General features: G+C 42.5%; 1 protein-coding gene across 6 annotated transcripts in view; it reads right to left on the bottom strand.

Annotated features, from left to right (window-relative positions):
• The window catches only part of LOC110508414 (transcription factor E2-alpha), a 41,947-nt gene extending 25,140 nt beyond the window's left edge, over window positions 1-16,807 (bottom strand). For all 6 annotated transcript variants that reach the window (XM_021588931.3, XM_021588930.3, XM_036966948.2 and 3 more), the window contains exons 1-4: window positions 16,229-16,807; window positions 12,281-12,373; window positions 11,268-11,340; window positions 5,613-5,686 (exon numbers count right to left, since the gene is read on the bottom strand). In XM_021588931.3, coding sequence (XP_021444606.2) covers window positions 5,613-5,686; window positions 11,268-11,340; window positions 12,281-12,334 — 201 coding nt within the window. In that variant the 5' untranslated portion in view covers window positions 12,335-12,373; window positions 16,229-16,807. The remainder of the gene's footprint in view (window positions 1-5,612; window positions 5,687-11,267; window positions 11,341-12,280; window positions 12,374-16,228) is intronic.
• Window positions 16,808-19,334: the final 2,527 nt, after the last annotated feature.

Below are 19,334 nucleotides of genomic sequence, written 5' to 3'. Positions count from 1 at the left end.
GCCCACTTCTTTGTGCATATTGGCCTATAAAGACACCTGATGGTACTCGAAACAAAAATGTCCAGCTCTTGGCATCGGCTACTTGATGTAGGCCTATTCGCCGCAAAATGGGGCGCTCGACTACGCGGCGCATCAAAACCATAGAAATAGATACTAACAGAAAGTTGCGATTTTCCCCTCTAAGTGGAACTGTAGTCTCGCTGAAAACTGTGTTTTTCCTGCAATTGCATTTTGTGCAAAGATCATATGCTTGTGCTTCTCGGAATGCATCTCTCCCTCGTCCATGCACACATTGGGGAGAGGGAGAGAGTGGCTCGCTCACACAGCAGCCGACAGTGAAACAGGCAGACACTTTCATAGCAGGAATCAACATACTGCAGTGGCTATTACTGTTGACAAAATAATGGTTTTAGAACAATCTACAGAAACGTAGTGTTCAAAGCTGTCATCAAGGCAAAGGGTGGCTACCTTGAGGAATCTCAAATATATTTTGATTTGTTTAACACTTTTGATTATACACATGATTCCATTTGTGTTATTTCATAGTTTTGATGTCTTCACTATTATTCCACAATGTAGGAAAAAGTAAAAAATAAAGAAAAACCCTTGAATAAGTAGGTGCATCCAAACGTTTGACTGGTACTGTATGTACAGTGCCTTGCGAAAGTATTCACCCTATTGGCATTTTTCTTATTTTGTTGCCTTACAACCTGGAATTAAATTAGATTTTTTTTGGGGGGGGGGGTTAGTATCATTTTGTTTACACAACATGCCTTCCACTTTGAAGATGCAAAGTGTTTTTGTGAAACAAAGAAAAAAAACTGAAAACTTATGTGCATAACTATTCACCCCCCCCCCCAAAGGCAATACTTTGTAGAGCCACCTTTTGCAGAAATTGCAACTACAAGTAGTTTGGGATATGTCTCTATAAGCTTGGCACATCTAGCCACTGGGATTTTTGTCCATTCTTCAAGGCAAAACTGCTCCAGCTCCTTCAAGTTGGATGGGTTGGATGGGTCATACCACAAATTCTCAATTGGATTGAGATCTGGGCTTTGTCTAGGCCATTCCAAGACATTTAAATGTTTCCCCTTAAACCACTCGAGTGTTGCTTTAGCATTATGCTTATGGTCATTGTCCTGCTGGAAGGTGAACCTCATCTCAGTATCAAATCTCTGGAAGACAAACAGGTGTTCCTCAAGAACTTCCCTGTATTTAGCGCCATCCATCATTCCTTCAATTCTGACCAGTTTCCCAGTCCTTGCCAATGAAAAACATCCCCACAGCATGATGCTGCCACCACCAGGCTTCACTGTGGGGATGGTGTTCTTGGGGTGATGAGGTGTTGGGGTTAGCGCCAGACATAGAGCTTTCCTTGATGGCAAAAAGGCTACATTTTAGTCTCATCTGACCACGTGGATTTTTAAAAATCTTTAAGCAATGACTTTTTTATGGCCGCTCTTCTGTAAAGCCCAGCTCTGTGGAGTGTACGGCTTAATGTGGTCCTATGGAGTCTGTCCAATCTCCGCTGTGGACCTTTGCAGCTCCTTCAGGATTATCTTTTGTCTCTTTGCTGCCTCCGATTAATGCCATCCTTGCTTGGTCCACGAGTTTGTGTTCTTTTCCACAACCTTGTCCCTGACCTGTTTGGAGAGCTCCTTGGTCTTCATGGTGCCACTTGCTTGTTGGTGCCCCTTGCTTAGTGGTGTTGCAGACTCTGGGGCCTTTCAGAACAGGTGTGTGTGTGTGTGTGTGTGTGTGTGTGTGTGTGTGTGTGTGTGTGTGTGTGTGTGTGTGTGTGTGTGTGTGTGTGTGTGTGTGTATGTATGTATGTGTGTATGTATGTATGTATGTATGTATGTATGTATGTATGTATGTATGTATGTATGTATGTATGTATATATATATATATATATACATACATACATACATACATACACACACACACACACTGTGATCATGTGACAGCTCGTGACACTTAAAGTCCACCTGTGTGCAATCTATTTGATTAATTATGTAACTTCTGAAGGTAATTGGTTGCACCTGATCTTATTTAGGGGCTTCATAGCAAAGAGGGTGAACTCATATGCACGCACCACTTTCTGTTTTTTATTTTTAAGATTTTTTTAAAAGAAGTTCTTTTTTTAATTTCACTTCAAATTTCAACTATTTTGTTTATGTCCATTACATAATATCCAAATAAAAATTGATTTAAATTACAGGTTGTAATGCAACAAAATAGGAAAAACACCAAGGGGGTAAATAATTTCGCAAAGCACTGTATGCAAGCATTAAAAAAATAAAAAATATCATAAAAAAACATATTCCAATGTGATTACGCGTCCCTTGGGAAACACTGACCAACACTTTGGTATGAGTTATGACCGGGTATTAACCAGTCTTTTTAATTTGTTTTCATGACCACCACCAACCGTTGAAAAATCATTCTCTCTTTGATTCCAATGTTTCACCCGTGTTTTGATCTATAGAGCAAGTAAAATCACAATACTTTTTGCTCCTATCGTGCAGTCCTAACAATGTGGTAACTTTACCAGTATACGCAAACATTTGGTGCCACAGAAAAAAAGGAACAGTGATATCTTCTTAGGAGCTGTTCTTCAAAAGTAAGTAGGATTCATATAGACCCAATGTAAGCTATATTCACAGTTGAAGTCGGAAGTTGACACACACTTAGGTTGGGGTCATTCAAATTAGTTTTTCAACCACTCCACATATTTCTTGTTAACAAACTAAAGTTTTGGCAAGTCGGTTAGGACATCTACTTTGTGCAGGACACAAGTCATTTTTCCAACAACTGTTGACAAATTATTTCACTGTATCACAATTCCACTGGGTCAGAAGTTTACATACACTAAGTTGACTGGGCCTTTAAACAGCTTGGAAAAATCCAGAAAATGATGTCACGGCTTTAGAAGCTTCTAATAGGCCAACTGACATAAGAGTGAATAGGTGTACCCGTGGATGTATTTCAAGACCTACCTTCAAACTCAGTGCCCCTTTGCTTGATATCATGACAAAATCTAAAGAAATCAGCCAAGACCTCAGAAAAAAAAATTCAGACTTCCACAAGTCTGGTTCATCCTTGGGAGAAATTTCCAAATGCCTGAAGGTACCATAGTACGCAAGTATAAACACCACGGGACCACGCAGCCGTCATACCGCTCAGGAAGGATATGCGTTCAGTCTCCTAGAGATGAACGTACTTTGGTGCGAAAAGAGCAAATCAATCCCAGAACAGCAGCAAAGGATCTTGTGAAGATGCTGGAGAAAACAGGTACAAAAGTATCTATATCCACAGTAAAACGAGTCATATATTGACATAAGCTGAAAGGCCGCTCAACAAGAACGAAGACACTGCTCCAAAACCACCATAAAAAGGCCAAACTACAATTTGCAACTGCACATGGGGACAAAGATCATACTTTTTCTGGTCTGATGAAACAAAAAATAGAACTGTTTGTCCATAATGACCATCTTTATGTTTGGAGGAAAAAGGGGGAGGCTTGCAAGCCGAAGAACACAATCCAAACTGTGAAGCATGAGGGTGGCAGCATCAAGTTGAGGGTGCTTTGCTGTAGGAGGGACTGGTGCACTATACAAAATAGATGGCACCATGAGGGAGGAAAAGTTGGTGAATATATTGAAGCAACATCTCAAGACATCAGTCAGGAAGTGAATGCTTGGTTGCAAATGGGTCTTCCAAATGGACAATGACCCCAAGCATACTTCCAAAATTGTGGCAAAATGGCTTAAGGACAACAAAGTCAAGGTATTGGAGTGGCCATCACAAAGCCCTGACCTCAATCCTATAGAAAATGTGTAGGCAGAACGGAAAAAGAGTGTGAGCAAGGAGGCCTACAAACCTGACTCCGTTACACCAGCTCTGTCAGGAGGAATGGGACAAAATTCACCCAACTTATTGTGGGAAGCTTGTTGAAGGCTACCAGAAACGTTTGACCCAATTTAAAGGTAATGCTACCAAATACTAATTGAGTGTATGTAAACTTCTGACCAACCGGGAATGTGATGAAAGAAATGAAAGCTGAAATAAATAATTATCTACTATTATTCCGCCATTTCACATTCTTAAAATAAAGTGGTGATCCTAACTGACCTGAGACAGGGGATTTTTTACTAGGATTAAAATGCCAGGAATTGTGAAAAACTGGGTATAAATGTATTTGGCTAAAGGTGCATGTAAACTTCTGACTTATACTTTTGTCTATATAAAGGGTTTGGACACCCCTTCAAATTAGTGGATTCGGCTATTTAAGCTACACCCGTTAATGACAGGTGTAGAAAATTGAGCACACAGCAATACAATGTCCATAGACAAACATTGTCAGTAGAATGGCCTTACTGAAGAGCTTCGTGAATTTCAATGGTGGCACAGTCATAGGATGCCACCTTTCCAACAAGTCAGTTTGTCAAATTTCTTGCCTGCTAGAGCTGCCCCGATCAACTTAAAGTACTGTTATTATGAAGTTGAAACATCTAGGAGCAACAACGGCTCAGCCGGGAAGGGGTAGGCCACACAAGCTCATGGAACAGGACCGCAGATTGCTAAAATGAATTAAAATTGTCTGTCCTCGATTGCAACACTCACTACGAAGTTCCAAACGGCCTCTGGAAGAAACATCAGCACAAGAACTGTGATGGAAGCTTCATGAAATAGATTTTCATGGCCGAGCAGCCACACAAGATCACCATGCGCAATGACAAGCCTCGGCTGGAGTAGTGTAAAGCTCGCCGCCATTGGACTCTGGAGCAGCGGAAACATGTTCCCTGGAGTGATATATCACGCTTCACCATCTGGCAGTCCGAAGAACGAATCAGGGTTTGGAGGATGCAAGAAAAACACAACCTGGAGTAATGGATAGTGCCAAATGTAAAGTTTGGTGGAGGAGGAACAATGGTCTGGGGCTGTTTTTCAAATGTTTTGGGCTAGGTCCCTTAGTTCCAGTGAAGGGAAATCTTAACATTACAGCATACAATGATATTCTAGACAATTGTGCTTCCAACTTTGTGGCAACAGTTTTGAGATGGCCCTTTCCTGCTTCAGCATGACAATACCCCCATGCACAAAGCGAGGTCCATACAGAAATGGTTTGTCGAGATTGTTTTGGATGGGCTTGACTGTTCTGCACAGAGCCCAGACCTCAACCCCACCTTTGGGATGAATTGGAACGCTAACTGACCGACCAACCATCGGGGCCTGACCTTACTAATGCTCCTGTGGCTGAATGGAAGCAAGTTCCCGCCGCAATGTTCCTACATCTAGTGGAAAACCTTCCCAGAAAAGTGTCTGTTATAGCAGCAAAGGGGGGACAAACTCCATATTAATGCTCATGATTTTGGAATGAGATGTTCGACAAGCTGGTGTCCACATACTTTGTCATGTACATTATTTTCTGTGCTCTTCAAATTTTATGTGGTGCTCCTAACTGTTAAAAGCGCCAGTGATATCAATTATTTTTTAAATTGATAGTCATATACTATTAGTAATATCCCGTGTGTAAGAAAAACATGTCCATGCTGATCAGTGTGTAGTCATTCTAGTGTACAGTATGAAGTGTGCAGTGTTCCTTTACCCGTCCCTGGTTGAAGGAAGAGCTGTTCTGTTCTCCTGATACCCAGGGGCCAGGGCCGCTCCGCTCATCTATACCTAGAAGATGGAACGCACAGGGTTAGACCTGCTCACTCAGAACCATGTAGGACTGGAAAGGGAAAGGAGATAAGAGAGAGGGAAAGGGACCAAAACTAGCAGTAGACTGGTAGTCTTTCACCCAACTCCAAATAAACCCCTAGTTGCTAGTACCCTCCCAGAGCATTTGTAGGTTTGAGAAGTTGGAGATGTGACCAAAATGGAAATAATTCCACCTAGCCAATCAGAGGGCAAGCGGGATCCATTAAGATAATGCCAATACCCATCTTGTCCTTTAAGATCTACACCAGTACCTAGGGAGATAGGCGATATAGGCTAGAAGCCAATATGCAATGGAGGGTGACCCAGTTAGGAAGCACTGCTGCTTCCTCACTGGCTAGAAGTGTTCTAAATAACCTTTGGCTGAGCGCTGCTACTTCAGCTCCCCGTGACAGCTCTGCCACCACACTGTCACTTAGTGTAGCTATGAGCTGTAGGAAGTTTGAATAATTAACACCCAGTATGAGCCTCCTACAATCACCCTCAACATTTGTCATTCTCCCACTCTCCCCACTTCTGTCCATGGCAACGCAGTAGTTGTTCGTATCCCCATCCCTTCACACCTCCCTTTGCATAACAGCGGACTAAGGAGTACACAAATGACAGAAGGGACACACGTCATGCATGTTGTCCCTGGTCAAAGGATTTGCATTGAAGAAGGGGAAGTAGGGAGAGCGATTTTAAAGATTGCTGAAGCAAAAATTCCTGCCCCCCTCCCCTTCTCTCCTCCCCCTCTGTTTCCTCTCTTACCGCTACCCAGCGTCTCTGGGGAGAAGCTGAGGCTTAATTGTGCGCTGATTTGCATAATTGTGCATATTAATGAGGCTTCGCTCTATGAATATTCATATTTTTGTTTTGTTGTCTAATAAAGAAAAAATGGAAAGGGGCGGAGGGGAGCAGGCTGGAAGCACGACTGGATCAGCCATCAAGGAGAATGATGGGTCCAGAGAGGAAAGAGCTGCTATATCACCGTGACAACTGATCTATAGGAGAGATGGCAGCAGAATCGCAGATGAAGGAGACGAGGGGTTTGTTGCCTCAACCTGACTGTCACTCTCCATGTCAAGCAGTAGAACAGACTCAGAGAGGACATGTACACAGAGGGATATAGACCAGTCCTTTCCTCTGCTGAAAGGACACCAGTGTTTCCCCTAGACATTTCTTAGGTGGATCGCAAAAGCAACGATTAATGAGACAGCGCCCACAAATGATTAAATGTGCCGAATATTGTGGACCGATAAATGAGGTTGGAATGATACTGTGAAAATGAGAATGCCCTTTTAGTTTAAGAGATGTTTGAAAAGAATGGCTGAAATGTCAGTCTTTTGGTGGGATGTAGTTTTGGCCTTACCATGCAGTGACTTGGTTAATAGACCAATAAAAAAATATCTTTAAAAAATACATTTAAAAAAGATTTCCAAACCTCTCTGCCAATAACAGCTAATTCTCAGTTTTCCCCTCCTCACTCAGGACTGTCTGGGAGTGGTCTATCAAAATTCTTGCTTGAGAAATTACCCTTTTCTAAGAAGCCCAGTTTGTTTTGAATTAAAATGGTCAAAAAGTAACAATCACATTAAGGTACTTATAATTATTAACCAGAAATGATTTGATAGCAATAAAAACGTCTGCAATGGACCATTAAATATCTCCATAACTCTGTCGAGGGCTGCCAACAAACGTTATCAGGACATCTTAATCTGGCATCCTGCTACTGAATCAGGCCGGACCTTTATAAGCCACTCGCTCCCCCTCACGTCAACACCGTGAATAGGCGGCTAAAAATTGGTCATCTGAAGAATGTGGAAGACTTAGCATAGCCGCTGGGGTAGGAAATGAACATGGTGGGTATCTCTTACTGCTCTTTAGGAAGACTGACAGATGGACAGCAGGGGGATATAGACCTGAACTGACACCCATGGAGATTCACAAAGGCACGGGGATAATAGGGAGCTCTGCAGGTAGCTAGGGCCTCACACCTCGGGCTATTCATGTGTTCTCCTGAGGAGAGCAAGGGTCTACAGGAAGTACGGAGAGAATGGAGAAGAGTGTCTGGAATGCATGGAAGGAAGCACTCTCCTAGACCTTCTGGGGTAAGTAGTAAGTAGCATCACAACTCTTATTGCAAGGTATTTTAAAATGGCAGGTCCAGGGATTTGGACTGCATTGAAATGTATGGACGGGAACTGCGTTTCAACCGGGGAGAAAAAAAAGAGAGAGAAAAAGACGAAGAAAGTTTCGCACCACACAAATTACTCACATTGAGTGAGGGAGAGGGCAAGTGAGCAACTCTGAAGTAAAACATCATTAAAATTACTTTCATGCATATTCATTAGGACCACATTTTCCTACTAATTAACAGATCTGCTGATTAGTATAAAGGAGAGAATAAGTGAGACTCGTCTAAGTAGACTCGTTTGTTTTCCTCAAAACTTCAAATGGCTTCCTCCTGCAAGTCGTTACCATGACAGCCTGATATATGACAAATAGAACATCAGAGAAAACCACAGAGCTCTTGTCCACAGAACCCTGGTAGAAGAGAGGACCCAGTACTAAACTCCACATTCTAATTATACGGATTAATTTAACCAAGAATCTTGAAAATAGTTGGTCTACTATGTTACCAAGCCATTGCTGATGACAACAACCCTAAAAACATGAGGCAGGAACTCCACACCTTAACCTCTTTTATAGGGTTTGCCCCCCCCCAGGGATACTTCTGTGACTGAGTGAGTTAAGAGTGAGTGAGAGAACGTCTCAGCATGTTCGCTCAGAGAGCGAGAGGGTTGAGTCAGACCAGACACATTCACTAGCGAGTCCCCTTTAAACCCGGGTCTCACCACCCCTTCAAGCGAGGTTGGCCTATAATTACATCAGGAAGAGATACTGGAAATGGCCAGTCAGCCTGAGTCACACAAGCTATGAGGCTACAGGACCAATACACAGGGAACATGCAGGCACAAACACTTTGCTTTTATAGGATAATGCCCCGGGCACTGATTGGTGTACTGTCTGGTGTCTACACTTCCTTCCTTCCTTCCTTTCATCCCAGCCCTGTATGACAGAAATGTGAGTCAACCAGACATAATACATGATGCCTAATAAGTATTAAGGAGTGTGATTATGATTTAGGGAATGTCTACAATGGATACGCAACAGTATCTTGTGTGTTATAGGATGTGTCTGAAATTATATATAAGAGCCAGTGTCACGATGCTGGGAGGACAATATTCAACACCAACTTGAAATTACAAATTTGAACATGATTAGGCATGTTACTTTCCATATTGAAGCTATTTTATAATCATTCAAGTTCGACGCTACAAGCATATTCTGGACAATGTATCTTATGTTTAAAGCTCTGTTTGATCAAGTCTGAGAGTATGCTTCTATACTGCACAAGGAATCCAATTCATGAGCAAATCTGATCAAGTTACTGAATTACCAAATCCAAATTTCCATTCACATGAAGGAAAGTTCCTAAAGAACGAAAAGATCATGCAAAATGCATACGTTCCTCTTTTGCATTTCAACCCAAGCCAGAGTTTAAAAATACCAGTTCAGAATCTCAGTTTCTGGTTGCCAGTAAATGAAACTTGGTTGGAAGTTAGTTTACACCTCAAGGGTTTTGCACATAGACACCCAAAGTCAGAGAGAACTAGGGATGCACGACAATGACCGTTCCTACGGGTAAAGATCTCCCAAAGACGCAGATCTGTGATCAGCTTACCCTTCCCCCAAAAATTGACCATTGATCAATATCTTGGGCCAGGCTAAACTCATCCTAATCCATGACAGCACACGTCAAACCTTTTCCACTCTACAGGGATGAGCACCAAAAAAAATACAAATAAACCACAGCTCATCTAAATCAAATCTAGAAAAAAAGGCAAGGCAGAGCAGATACTAACCAATGCTACCAAGGAGATGGTAGTGCAGAGAGACTAGGAACCTTCCCTTATAGAGCCTCTTCCTCCCCATTGTGAGAGGATGGGTGGGGGCTTCCTGGGTGAAATCATACACTAGGCCACATATGCTGCCAGCCTATCCACTTCTCTCTGCGGCCTAGGCCCTTTGTTTTGGCCTCTGATGAGCATTGTGGAGACCTGTGCTGAGGGCTGCCACACAATACCAGGAGCAGCCGTTGGATTGAGAACAGTAACGGCCCTTTTCTGTAAGTGTGCACCTTTTGTCGCTACAAAAGAAAATGTAAGTGGCCCTCAAGCTTAGAGAAACACCGTAGTTCGGTTTCCACGCTTCACCTACTCCATCCCTTTCATCTGATTTATGCTACTTCAATATCCTGTTTCTTTTCAGTTACAACCTGAAAATACCTACATCAACGGTTCAGGGATTCGAGGAGGGTGAAAGAAGGTGATTGGAGAAGGGCGGTGAAGGAAAATGATTGGCGGAGAGGAGAGGGTTGAAGAAAAGTGGCTTGAGGCCGAGTGAGAGAGAGGATGCAAGTTGGATGTGGAGCATTTTTTATTTTACCTTTATTTAACTAGGCAAGTCAGTTAAGAACTAATTCTTATTTTCAATGACGGACTAGGAACAGTGGGTTAACTGCCTGTTCAGGGGCAGAACGACAGCTCGGGGATTTGAACTTGCAACCTTTTGGTTACTACTCCAACGCTCTAACCACTAGACTACCCTGCCGCCCCATGGTTCTTGTGTTGATATTGGATGGTTATCAACAAGAGGAGATGGGATCTATTGAGGGATGGTAGTTGGTTGGTTGTTTTGGGGTGAGGAGCGAAGAATAACGGAAATAGTTCCCCCATCCCCACAGGGTGAGAGATGGGGAATGTGGGGGTGAATAGGGTAATTTCTCCCCCCCCCCCCCCCCCCTCTCCTGTTTTAACACCCTCCGTAGAGTGTGATGGAGAGGCAGCAGCTGAGAAGGTGAGGGTGGGGACACCTGGAGGGGGGGGGGGGGGGGGGGGGGGGGGGGGGACTGAGGCTGCTTCCTTTTCATTATGAACTTTATTAACAAACATCTGCAAGGAGATGACCGGTGGAATCATATCCAATCAGTGGTAATGAAGGACAGTATGCCATTTCAGCCTATTTGGAGTATTGATACAGCTACTGTGATTTGACCTCACTGACAACACTCCCTTCAGGGCAGTGAGAGGATGGACAGTGGGGAGGGGTGGGGTCAGAGGTGGGACAGTGGGGAGGGTTCTCAGAAGACAAATAAGAAAGTGTTGTTGAAAGGGCTGTAACAGCCCATCGATGTCATGCTGTTCCTTAAAGACATATATAGGGGACCATTACAAAGCAGTAACACCCTTAATGAAACAGCTTCAGATGAGATGTAGGGAAAAGGTGGATGTTGACCATTTTAGATCATATGGTCACATATGAAGACCATGTTGGTCAAAATGTTGTTGTACTATCACCAAGGTGACCTGAAGAAGACCATGTTAACTGAAATTCTTAAATGATTGCACCATAATTAGGCTTTATTAAAAATCTATTTGGGAGCTGTAAGCATTCAGTTGGCATTTATTTTTGTATAAAAACCAAGGGCGGGTCTTACCGGAGCCTCCAAACTGGCTGCTGGCGAGAGTGGTGGGCCTGTTCTTCCCATTTGACACCGGTGGTGCAAACATCTGAAACAGAGACAAACACTGAGTCGAAAACATTCAACAAGAAATGGGGTGTACATTTTTTTTAAGTCCTGGGGCCATATCCACAAAGCATCTCAGAGTTGGAACGCTAATCTCGGATCAGTTCATACAATCTTATTAATTATGATGTAAAAGTCCAACCTGATGCTAGAGAAGCACTGTGGATATGGGCCCTAAAGTTCAAAAAAAAAATGTTTTTTAAACACAAAAAACAAGCAGAGGTCTCCTTTTGATATCTATGTCTTGAGAAAAATGGCGAGCCTGTGGCAACCACTTCACTAAACTAGTCATCTTCATTCGACTACAGGAAACCAAAGCCGCTCTTAATAGACACCAAAGTACAATTACAACGGTTACATTACACCTCTGATGTTACATGGTTTGGTGCTAGGCGCTAATTTAATCTATCTGATAGAAGGATTTAGTCGTTCTCAGTTACAACAGACTCCCGCAGCTGTCAACAGTGTGAAGCAATCTAAAAAAACATGCCAATGAGTTAGTCATTGACGCGAGTGACTCACAAAAACAGTCCAATAACAACACTGGCTGATTGATACCGTGCTATTCACTTTATGTACCAACCTTCTATACCAAACAATAAAACAGCAAAAAACACTTACTTTTATTATAGTTAAGAGACATTTTAGCAAATGGTCTTTGGCATGTCTATCTTGATGGGTTTGGATTCATACACTCTTGTCTTGACAACAAAAGGTGTGTTGAAGTGTTTGTGTACATAAACTATTATCTAAAATAATACATTTTACCAGTCTACGTTTTTCCCGTGCCCCTCCCATTATAAGAGACTATGTGTATTTGACTACAAACAACCTATTATATACCCGAAGGAGCTGTTCTGGACAAATATATTCTAGTATTGGGAACAAAAATATTGCAGGGCTGTTGACAGCAAATGTCTTACCGCGCTGAAATCCAGCAGGTCGCTGAGCTCCTTGTCTGTTCCCACTGTAGCCATTCTCTGCTGCTGTTCCTTTGGCCCTCGCAGTCTCAGCAACTGAGGGGAAGAGAGAGAGTGAGAGAGAGAGAAGTGATCTTTAGTGGGATAACAGACCAATTGGCAAGGTCTAGAGCTGGGTTGTCAAACTCATTCCATGGATGGCCAAGTGTCTGCTGGTTTTTCCCTTTCAATTTGTATCCAATTAAGATCTACACAACCGGGTGAGGGGAGTTCCTAACTAATCAATGACCTTAATTCATCAAGCAAACGCAAGGGGGAAGTGAAAAACCAAGCATTTCGCTACACTCACATTAACATCTGCTAACCATGTGTATGTGACAAATAAAATTTGATTTGAAAACCCGCAGACACTGCCTCAGTGGAATGAGTGACACATGGTCTAGAGCAGGGGTCTCCAGCAGGTCGATCGCCAGCCACCAGCAGCCCACCTATGAGTAGCTCGCCAAACAATTCTGAAAGTACATGCAATTTTCACGTGTTGCAGGGTAAAAAAACTGTCATAAACAAAACCTCCCAAGTATCAGACACCGTTAGCTTCCAGCCAATATCTAATCAACAGGACATTGTCATTATTCCACCTGGGGGGGGGGCAATCCTAACAGAATATCTGCCCGTCTGTCTGTGTGGCGTGTGCATTTGTCTGTGTGTAGACCATTGATGCGATAACCGTCTTGTGGGTTGACAGAAATACCTTCCCCAAAACCTTCTCAATTAAATGTTAACTGCAAAGTAGGCTTACCTGGCAGAAGTATATCATGAGTAAGTACATAAACCTGAATATATTATTTGTTAATTTGCATACTTTGCCATGAAATGAGTAGCAGCAGTAAAGCACCATTGCTAGACCGGCACATTCCTCACTCGCTAGATGTAATTAAAGGGGAAGTACACTCAAATCTTCCCAAACTAAAAATAAATGGTCTTCTGATGTGATTTAAGAATTGGCATGGACACAGGACATCCATTTCCATTGTTTCTCTAAGAACAATAGACATTGAGTGGAAAACTAAAAAAATCTAATATCAGGAAAAAAATTAAATGGAGAATTTTTTTTGTGGGGGGGGTATAAAACTGAATGTGTGTGTGGGCCGGGGCTCCCAAAGTAACTCTCATGCTAGAAAAGGTTGGAGACTCCTGGTCGAGAGGTACAAATAGTTGAAATACAGAAGACAAGAGAATCAGAGTGACAAAAGTGTGAAGTCAAATCTTAAATCAATTGATTCCTGTGTCAAGGGTACATTTTCAGCATCAGGATTCAAATCCACCAACAAATTGCTTATTCAGACACCAAGATTTCTCTACACAAACCATTAACTTGGTTGCAACCACTTTTTACTGTGTGGTTAGACATATCTTTGTAATGGATACTCCACATCACAATTCCCCTTGTAGAACATAAGTTCACATTTGGCAGAGCATGTAGGTGGTCAACGTGATAAGCAACCTTGTCCGAGACCAGAAGACTGAAGTTTGCTCCCTGAGCAAACAAGGGGCTCCCACGCATAGGCTTTAGTTCAGTGGGCTAACAGTCTAGGGAATATAAAAGTAAATCAGGTTTGATACCCGGTCGGCCATCATGGTAAAAATGCCATGAGCATCGAGTCAGCATGATATCACTTGCCTTCTGTATAGAATGACCAACATTAGGGTTGGCAAAACACAAAGCACCCTTTACACACACTTCAAAAGGCCAATAAGGGAGAGGGATGGCACAAATATAGCCTACTAGTTATTTCACTGCTACAAGTTTCCTGCTCTGTTATTGAGTTAGATGACGCAACTCTTTCCCATTCATTTGGAATTATGGCCTGCAGATTTGTGCTACATAGCTCAATCTACAAAACAGGTGGTGTGGAATCCCTTAAGGTATGGAAACTACTAGCAAACGTACACTCTGGGATGAACTACTGGTGATGCTTTAATCATTGTGTATTAGAGGTTTTCAGTGCCTTAATCAAAGATCTAGTGTCACAAACTCTGGGCTTTCCCCATTCTAGCCCACATCAGTCAGCTATCTGGAGTATGGCCTCTGGTCTACCACAAAGCCAATACTCGCCTCTCTCCTCCTTCCTCAGCCCTGGCTGCCTCTGCAACCTAAGAAACCAACCTGCTTCAAGAGTCGTTGTCAACAACAATACCAGCCTACACATCAAAGGCAATATCTGAACTTTACCAGCACAGCAACCCCATGAGTGTATCAAATAAAGGACCTAGTTGTTCTGTTTCACAACATTTCCCTGTTTGTACCAGATGAACATAACTCAGGTCTCAAGTGTTTTCCTCAAACTTCAGCCAAAGTAAGGTTTAGGCTACAAAATCTGTGTTCCAAAATCAAACACAATCATCTAAGTAGGCTAATGAACAGCTCAGGGCATCGACAAGCACTGGGTTCTGGTTGTGTGAAAGGATTTCAGACACATCAAGAACAAGAGTAGCCTATGTGTGCTGAGCATCAGTTTTGTTGGTGATGGTGAGTGTGTCTTCCCTCGAGGGCAGCATCTGAAACACTACCAGGCAGGCAGCACCCCATGGCCAAGAGCCAACACACAAGAAAGTGCAAAGATAAGAGGGGGCCTCATGCAAAACTCAGTTTGGTAAACTTGTCACTGTGGGGAATGTAATCATGAATAGGCTGTATGATAGTTATGTAAGCCTTGTAAAAAAAAGTATACTATAACCTACTTAGAATCACATAGTCACATATACTCCTAGTATAAGGAGTACACTAACACATGCATTACTACTGAAAAGTAGTATGATCTTGTTGGTACAGAAAATCATGCTGCAGCAGACGATCAACAGTTGCCTGACAGTTCTCTGCGGAAATCTGCCAACTCCCTAAAATCGAAGATCCATAATGGGCCACACTGACGAACCCCCCCCCCCCCCCCCCCCCCCCCCCCCAATACTTAGGCCTTCCCGGACGGCGAATCTAAATAGTTTTTGTGGATTTCGACGGAATCCCCCAAGTTCAGGTTTTACCATTGTCAGCCCATAAATTATTGTTCAGTCCGTGCGTTTGGGATGGATGAGAAACCGGTTGTGAATTAGCTGTCGAATACACACGACTTCTCCACTAGTCTGTTAGTGTAGAACACAAAGAGAGTCAGGCCCTGATAAAGTTTGTGATAACGGCTAGAACAATGGAGTAAAATTTGCTCTCCTTGCCAATTAAATTAAATGTGCATGATGGAAAAACGTTAATAAAATGTGTCGAACCGTGTAAAGAATGTACATTGCTTATGTTCATGTTCACGGGGTTCAACGCGACAGAAGAGGATGGGGGGGGGGGATTTACTGCCAAATGCGAAATAAACAGAGTGGAAAATGTTGAGGAGCACATAACTGGGAATTGAGATAAATTAGATCGTACGTGTATTATAAAATAAATGTAAAATATAAAAACTGCCTATTTGACCCAGAAAATAGAGGCATGCATGCGTGCCTTTCTGGGCGCAACTTTCCTCTACACCACAAAGTTTTCCTCTAAATATTTAACCACATTTCGAACCGTCTAAAAAAAAACATTTCGTTTGTTATTACAGAAAATATTGATACAGAAATGCCAGTAGCATCACTACAATGATTTGGCCGTTCGAACTGGCATGTTAGTTTACTTTTAAAACTTGACAATGTTGTCCAAAGTGAACAAAGAAGTAACGTTATTTTCCGACAAGCCTGCAAGTAGCTGGTGTTACTGCCCAACTGCTGCATGCTCGCTCCCATGGCCCAGGCCGGACAAAAATTCAAGACCCCGTTTTCTCCGGGAGTGCTACTCACACAACTCATTATTATTATTCGCTAAAGTTACACAATGCCCCCGCCAAACATATGCCGGTCAATATCATAATATCGTTCACAAATATACAGTGTGTGATGTGGTGTATTTACCTTTCAGTAACCTCTTTAATTATGTAGCATCCAACAGGGGGGGAAAGAACGCTTGTAGAGAGAAAAACAAAGTTGGGGATAGATTCCCTCTGTGCTCCGGACTGTAAATGAAGAGCGAACGACGATATCGTGTTCTCCCAAACCCTTATTGGTTCGTTATAGAGTCCACGTCAGGAAAATGAGACAACGTTTCCAAATAGCTTCATCACTCTTGTGATATCTCAATCGATTATTTTAGTTGCGACAATTGTAACCATTTTATCCTCCGAGTAGACATGTTAACAGCCTCCACAATTGTCGGTTCCCAAAGAGTATCCCTCCGCGGCTTACGAGGATCGTAAAAACACCAGTGGTGTCCGATTTCAAACGCCCTACAACTAAAAACTGCCGTTTTCAATAAACATCCAGTAACACATCGATATGGAGATAAACTAAAATGCTGTACAGCATCAGTGTTATTGTCGATGCATTAAAATTACATGTTTTTAAATCGCAAACCATGAGAACTACGTCAATTTGCGGAGGGAGACTGCGGAAAACCGAATAGTGGCAGACCAGAAAGAAACAGTGTGAGATGGAACGATAATACAGCAGACGCACAACCAATGGTATGCCACGAGAATCTGATTGACAGTAAGAAAGTCCAAATATATATCGACATTGTTCGTTGGGCCGCCTCCAAGGTTACCCCATCATGGACCCGCTATGGTCCGTGTTATGGACAGCATTTCATTTTAAAAATGTGTTTAACTGCAATAACAGTGCATGATGCAGTTATTAGTAAAGGCTGAACTTGAAAACCATTGCAAAATATGTATCCTCATATTAGGTACATCAACAAACCGTACATATATCCTATTTGCACAGGGCCTATACAATTCAGTCACAAATTCTGTAAAAACAACAACAAAACGTGAATATAGGCTACTAAGATAATGCGTGAAGGTTACTAGTATCCTAATCCATTTAGACCTAATGTGATCTACCAGCCCACCCTATCCTCCAACAAAAGAGTATTGCAGATTTAAACACATAGACAGTATCTGTTAATAATAATCTAGCCTACCAGTATTAACATTTATTTTACACAAAATAATTAGAGGGGGCAGATCAGGGGTCAGGATTTCTGCGTGTGTGTGTGTGTGTACGTGTTTGTGTGTGTGTCACTCCAAAGGCAGCATTGGACAAATGGCTCCACCTCAGCGGTGTGAAAGTGTGGTTAAAGAGGGGGTTTAAAAGTACAGGATACAGCAGCATTTGCCTTTTATATTGATCCTTTGTGAGAACAGCTTGTGAGCTAAGAAGTTTTCATCGAAGTATGTAAAAAAAAATCTGTCTTATATAAGGTTCACCCGGAGAGAATAGTGCACAGTGTTTTCTTCTGCAACCGTTCTGGACCTGAAACAGAGGACTAACCATCCCTGGTGGCCCTAGCTTATGACTCAATATACATAGGGAGGTGAGGAATTAGTGGACAAGACCACAACAAGAATGTATAGCGTGTGGGCAGGGAAACTGTATGGGCAGCAACATATGCCATGTGTTATAGAGAAAGGGAAAGGAGTGCATATAACAGGAAAATGTGTTATTACTGTTCTATTACACTGTGATTAGTTAGTATAGACAGACACCTTTTCTCCATTTGGGAGGAGGATGATACATTTGTTTGACTGACAAGATTCAGATTATTTTAGTTGAAGTGCGTCTCATTTCCTATTTCTTAGGTACTTGGACCCCGTTTGTATCGTTGAGACTTGTGTCACTATAAGCCCACTATGGTAAGCCCACTAATGGTGTTAGCCGTTGGCTTAAATCCAAAATCCCTGTCAACATTATTTGTGTCCATCAGTAGTATAATGAAATGGAAGTTTGGATGATTGTAGCGTTCCCTCCACAGGGGCAAGTAGTCTGTTATGAATTGTCTGAATGAACCAAGGCTTCATCAGTTGAGGGGGGTCGGGCACTGAGTAACAGCTGGGTCTGACATGAAGTGTGTATTGTATAAAGTAGTGTGTGTGTGTGTGTGTGTGTGTGTGTGTGTGTGTGTGTGTGTGAGAGAGAGAGAAAAGGGCAAAAGAGCGCCTGGTTTTCCCCTATGGTTTTGTAGAGGGAATGGCAAGTAATACAGACTCTGGACCTGGTTCTCGTGAGACAGGTATTTCAGTGGTAAAATAAACAAGCACAGCATGTGTCTGTGGCTCATGTTAGTTTTTGTGTGTATGTGTGTGTGTTTATGTGTTTCAAAAGAAAGAAAAAAAATTCAGTGGTATTGAGTTGAGCTACATCTGCCCCAGCCTTCACAAGAGTACAGAGCGCACCACATGTGTGGCTTCACAAACCAAGGGTGAGATGTTCACTTCGTTTCCTGACCTGCTCTTTCCTCCCTCACCTCGTTTCTACTATTCTGCTGTTGTAATGATTTTTTATGCCGATTCGAAGTTGATGTCATTGCTGTCATACATTTGTATCTACGTTGTGTTTTTTCCTCCCCTCTCAGCTATGAGCAGTTTATGACAAAAGGTTACTATGTCCTAGATTTACTAGGCTTTTGCACCTGTGGAAAGGTCTTACCACTTCTTCTGTAAAAGCGTGAAATTCTGTTTTATATAAGTATTGCCATCTTTGCACTGTAGCATTGTACGGTGGTGTGGTTTACCTATAGGCCTACGCAAAGTATGAAAAGCTATTTTAAGCGTGGAACCCCATCCTCCTAACCCTAAAGCACCCTCTCCTCCACCCACGCTTTCCTGGGCTCCCTCTCTCTACAGTTGTACAGCTCCCCTTTCTTATCAGGTAGGCCCCGTGCAGCCACCCACGCATCAGGTACAGTGTGCAAAACCTGGGGCTTCCTGTTATGACTATGGTTTCCTGTTTCCTGTAACAAATGCAACAAACTCCCAATAGTGCAGATCTGGGACCAGCTTGCCATAATTACTGCCCAAATAAATTAGTACAAGAAAAAAACACAAAACTGATCTTAGATCAGTGCAGAAGGGCAACTTAATTCTAAAGCAACAAAATTACTTCTGTGGCGATGTTTGGAAAGAGGTGTTGTTGCCATAATATGCAAGCGAACGATAGAGAGATAGAAAGAGATGAAGATGGG

This window comes from Oncorhynchus mykiss, chromosome 28 (assembly GCF_057628025.1).
Source record: "Oncorhynchus mykiss isolate SJ-2025 chromosome 28, ASM5762802v1, whole genome shotgun sequence".
NCBI lineage: Eukaryota > Metazoa > Chordata > Actinopteri > Salmoniformes > Salmonidae > Oncorhynchus > Oncorhynchus mykiss.
Note: the sequence above shows the minus strand (reverse complement) of the source record. Positions and strands in the feature narration are given on the sequence as shown.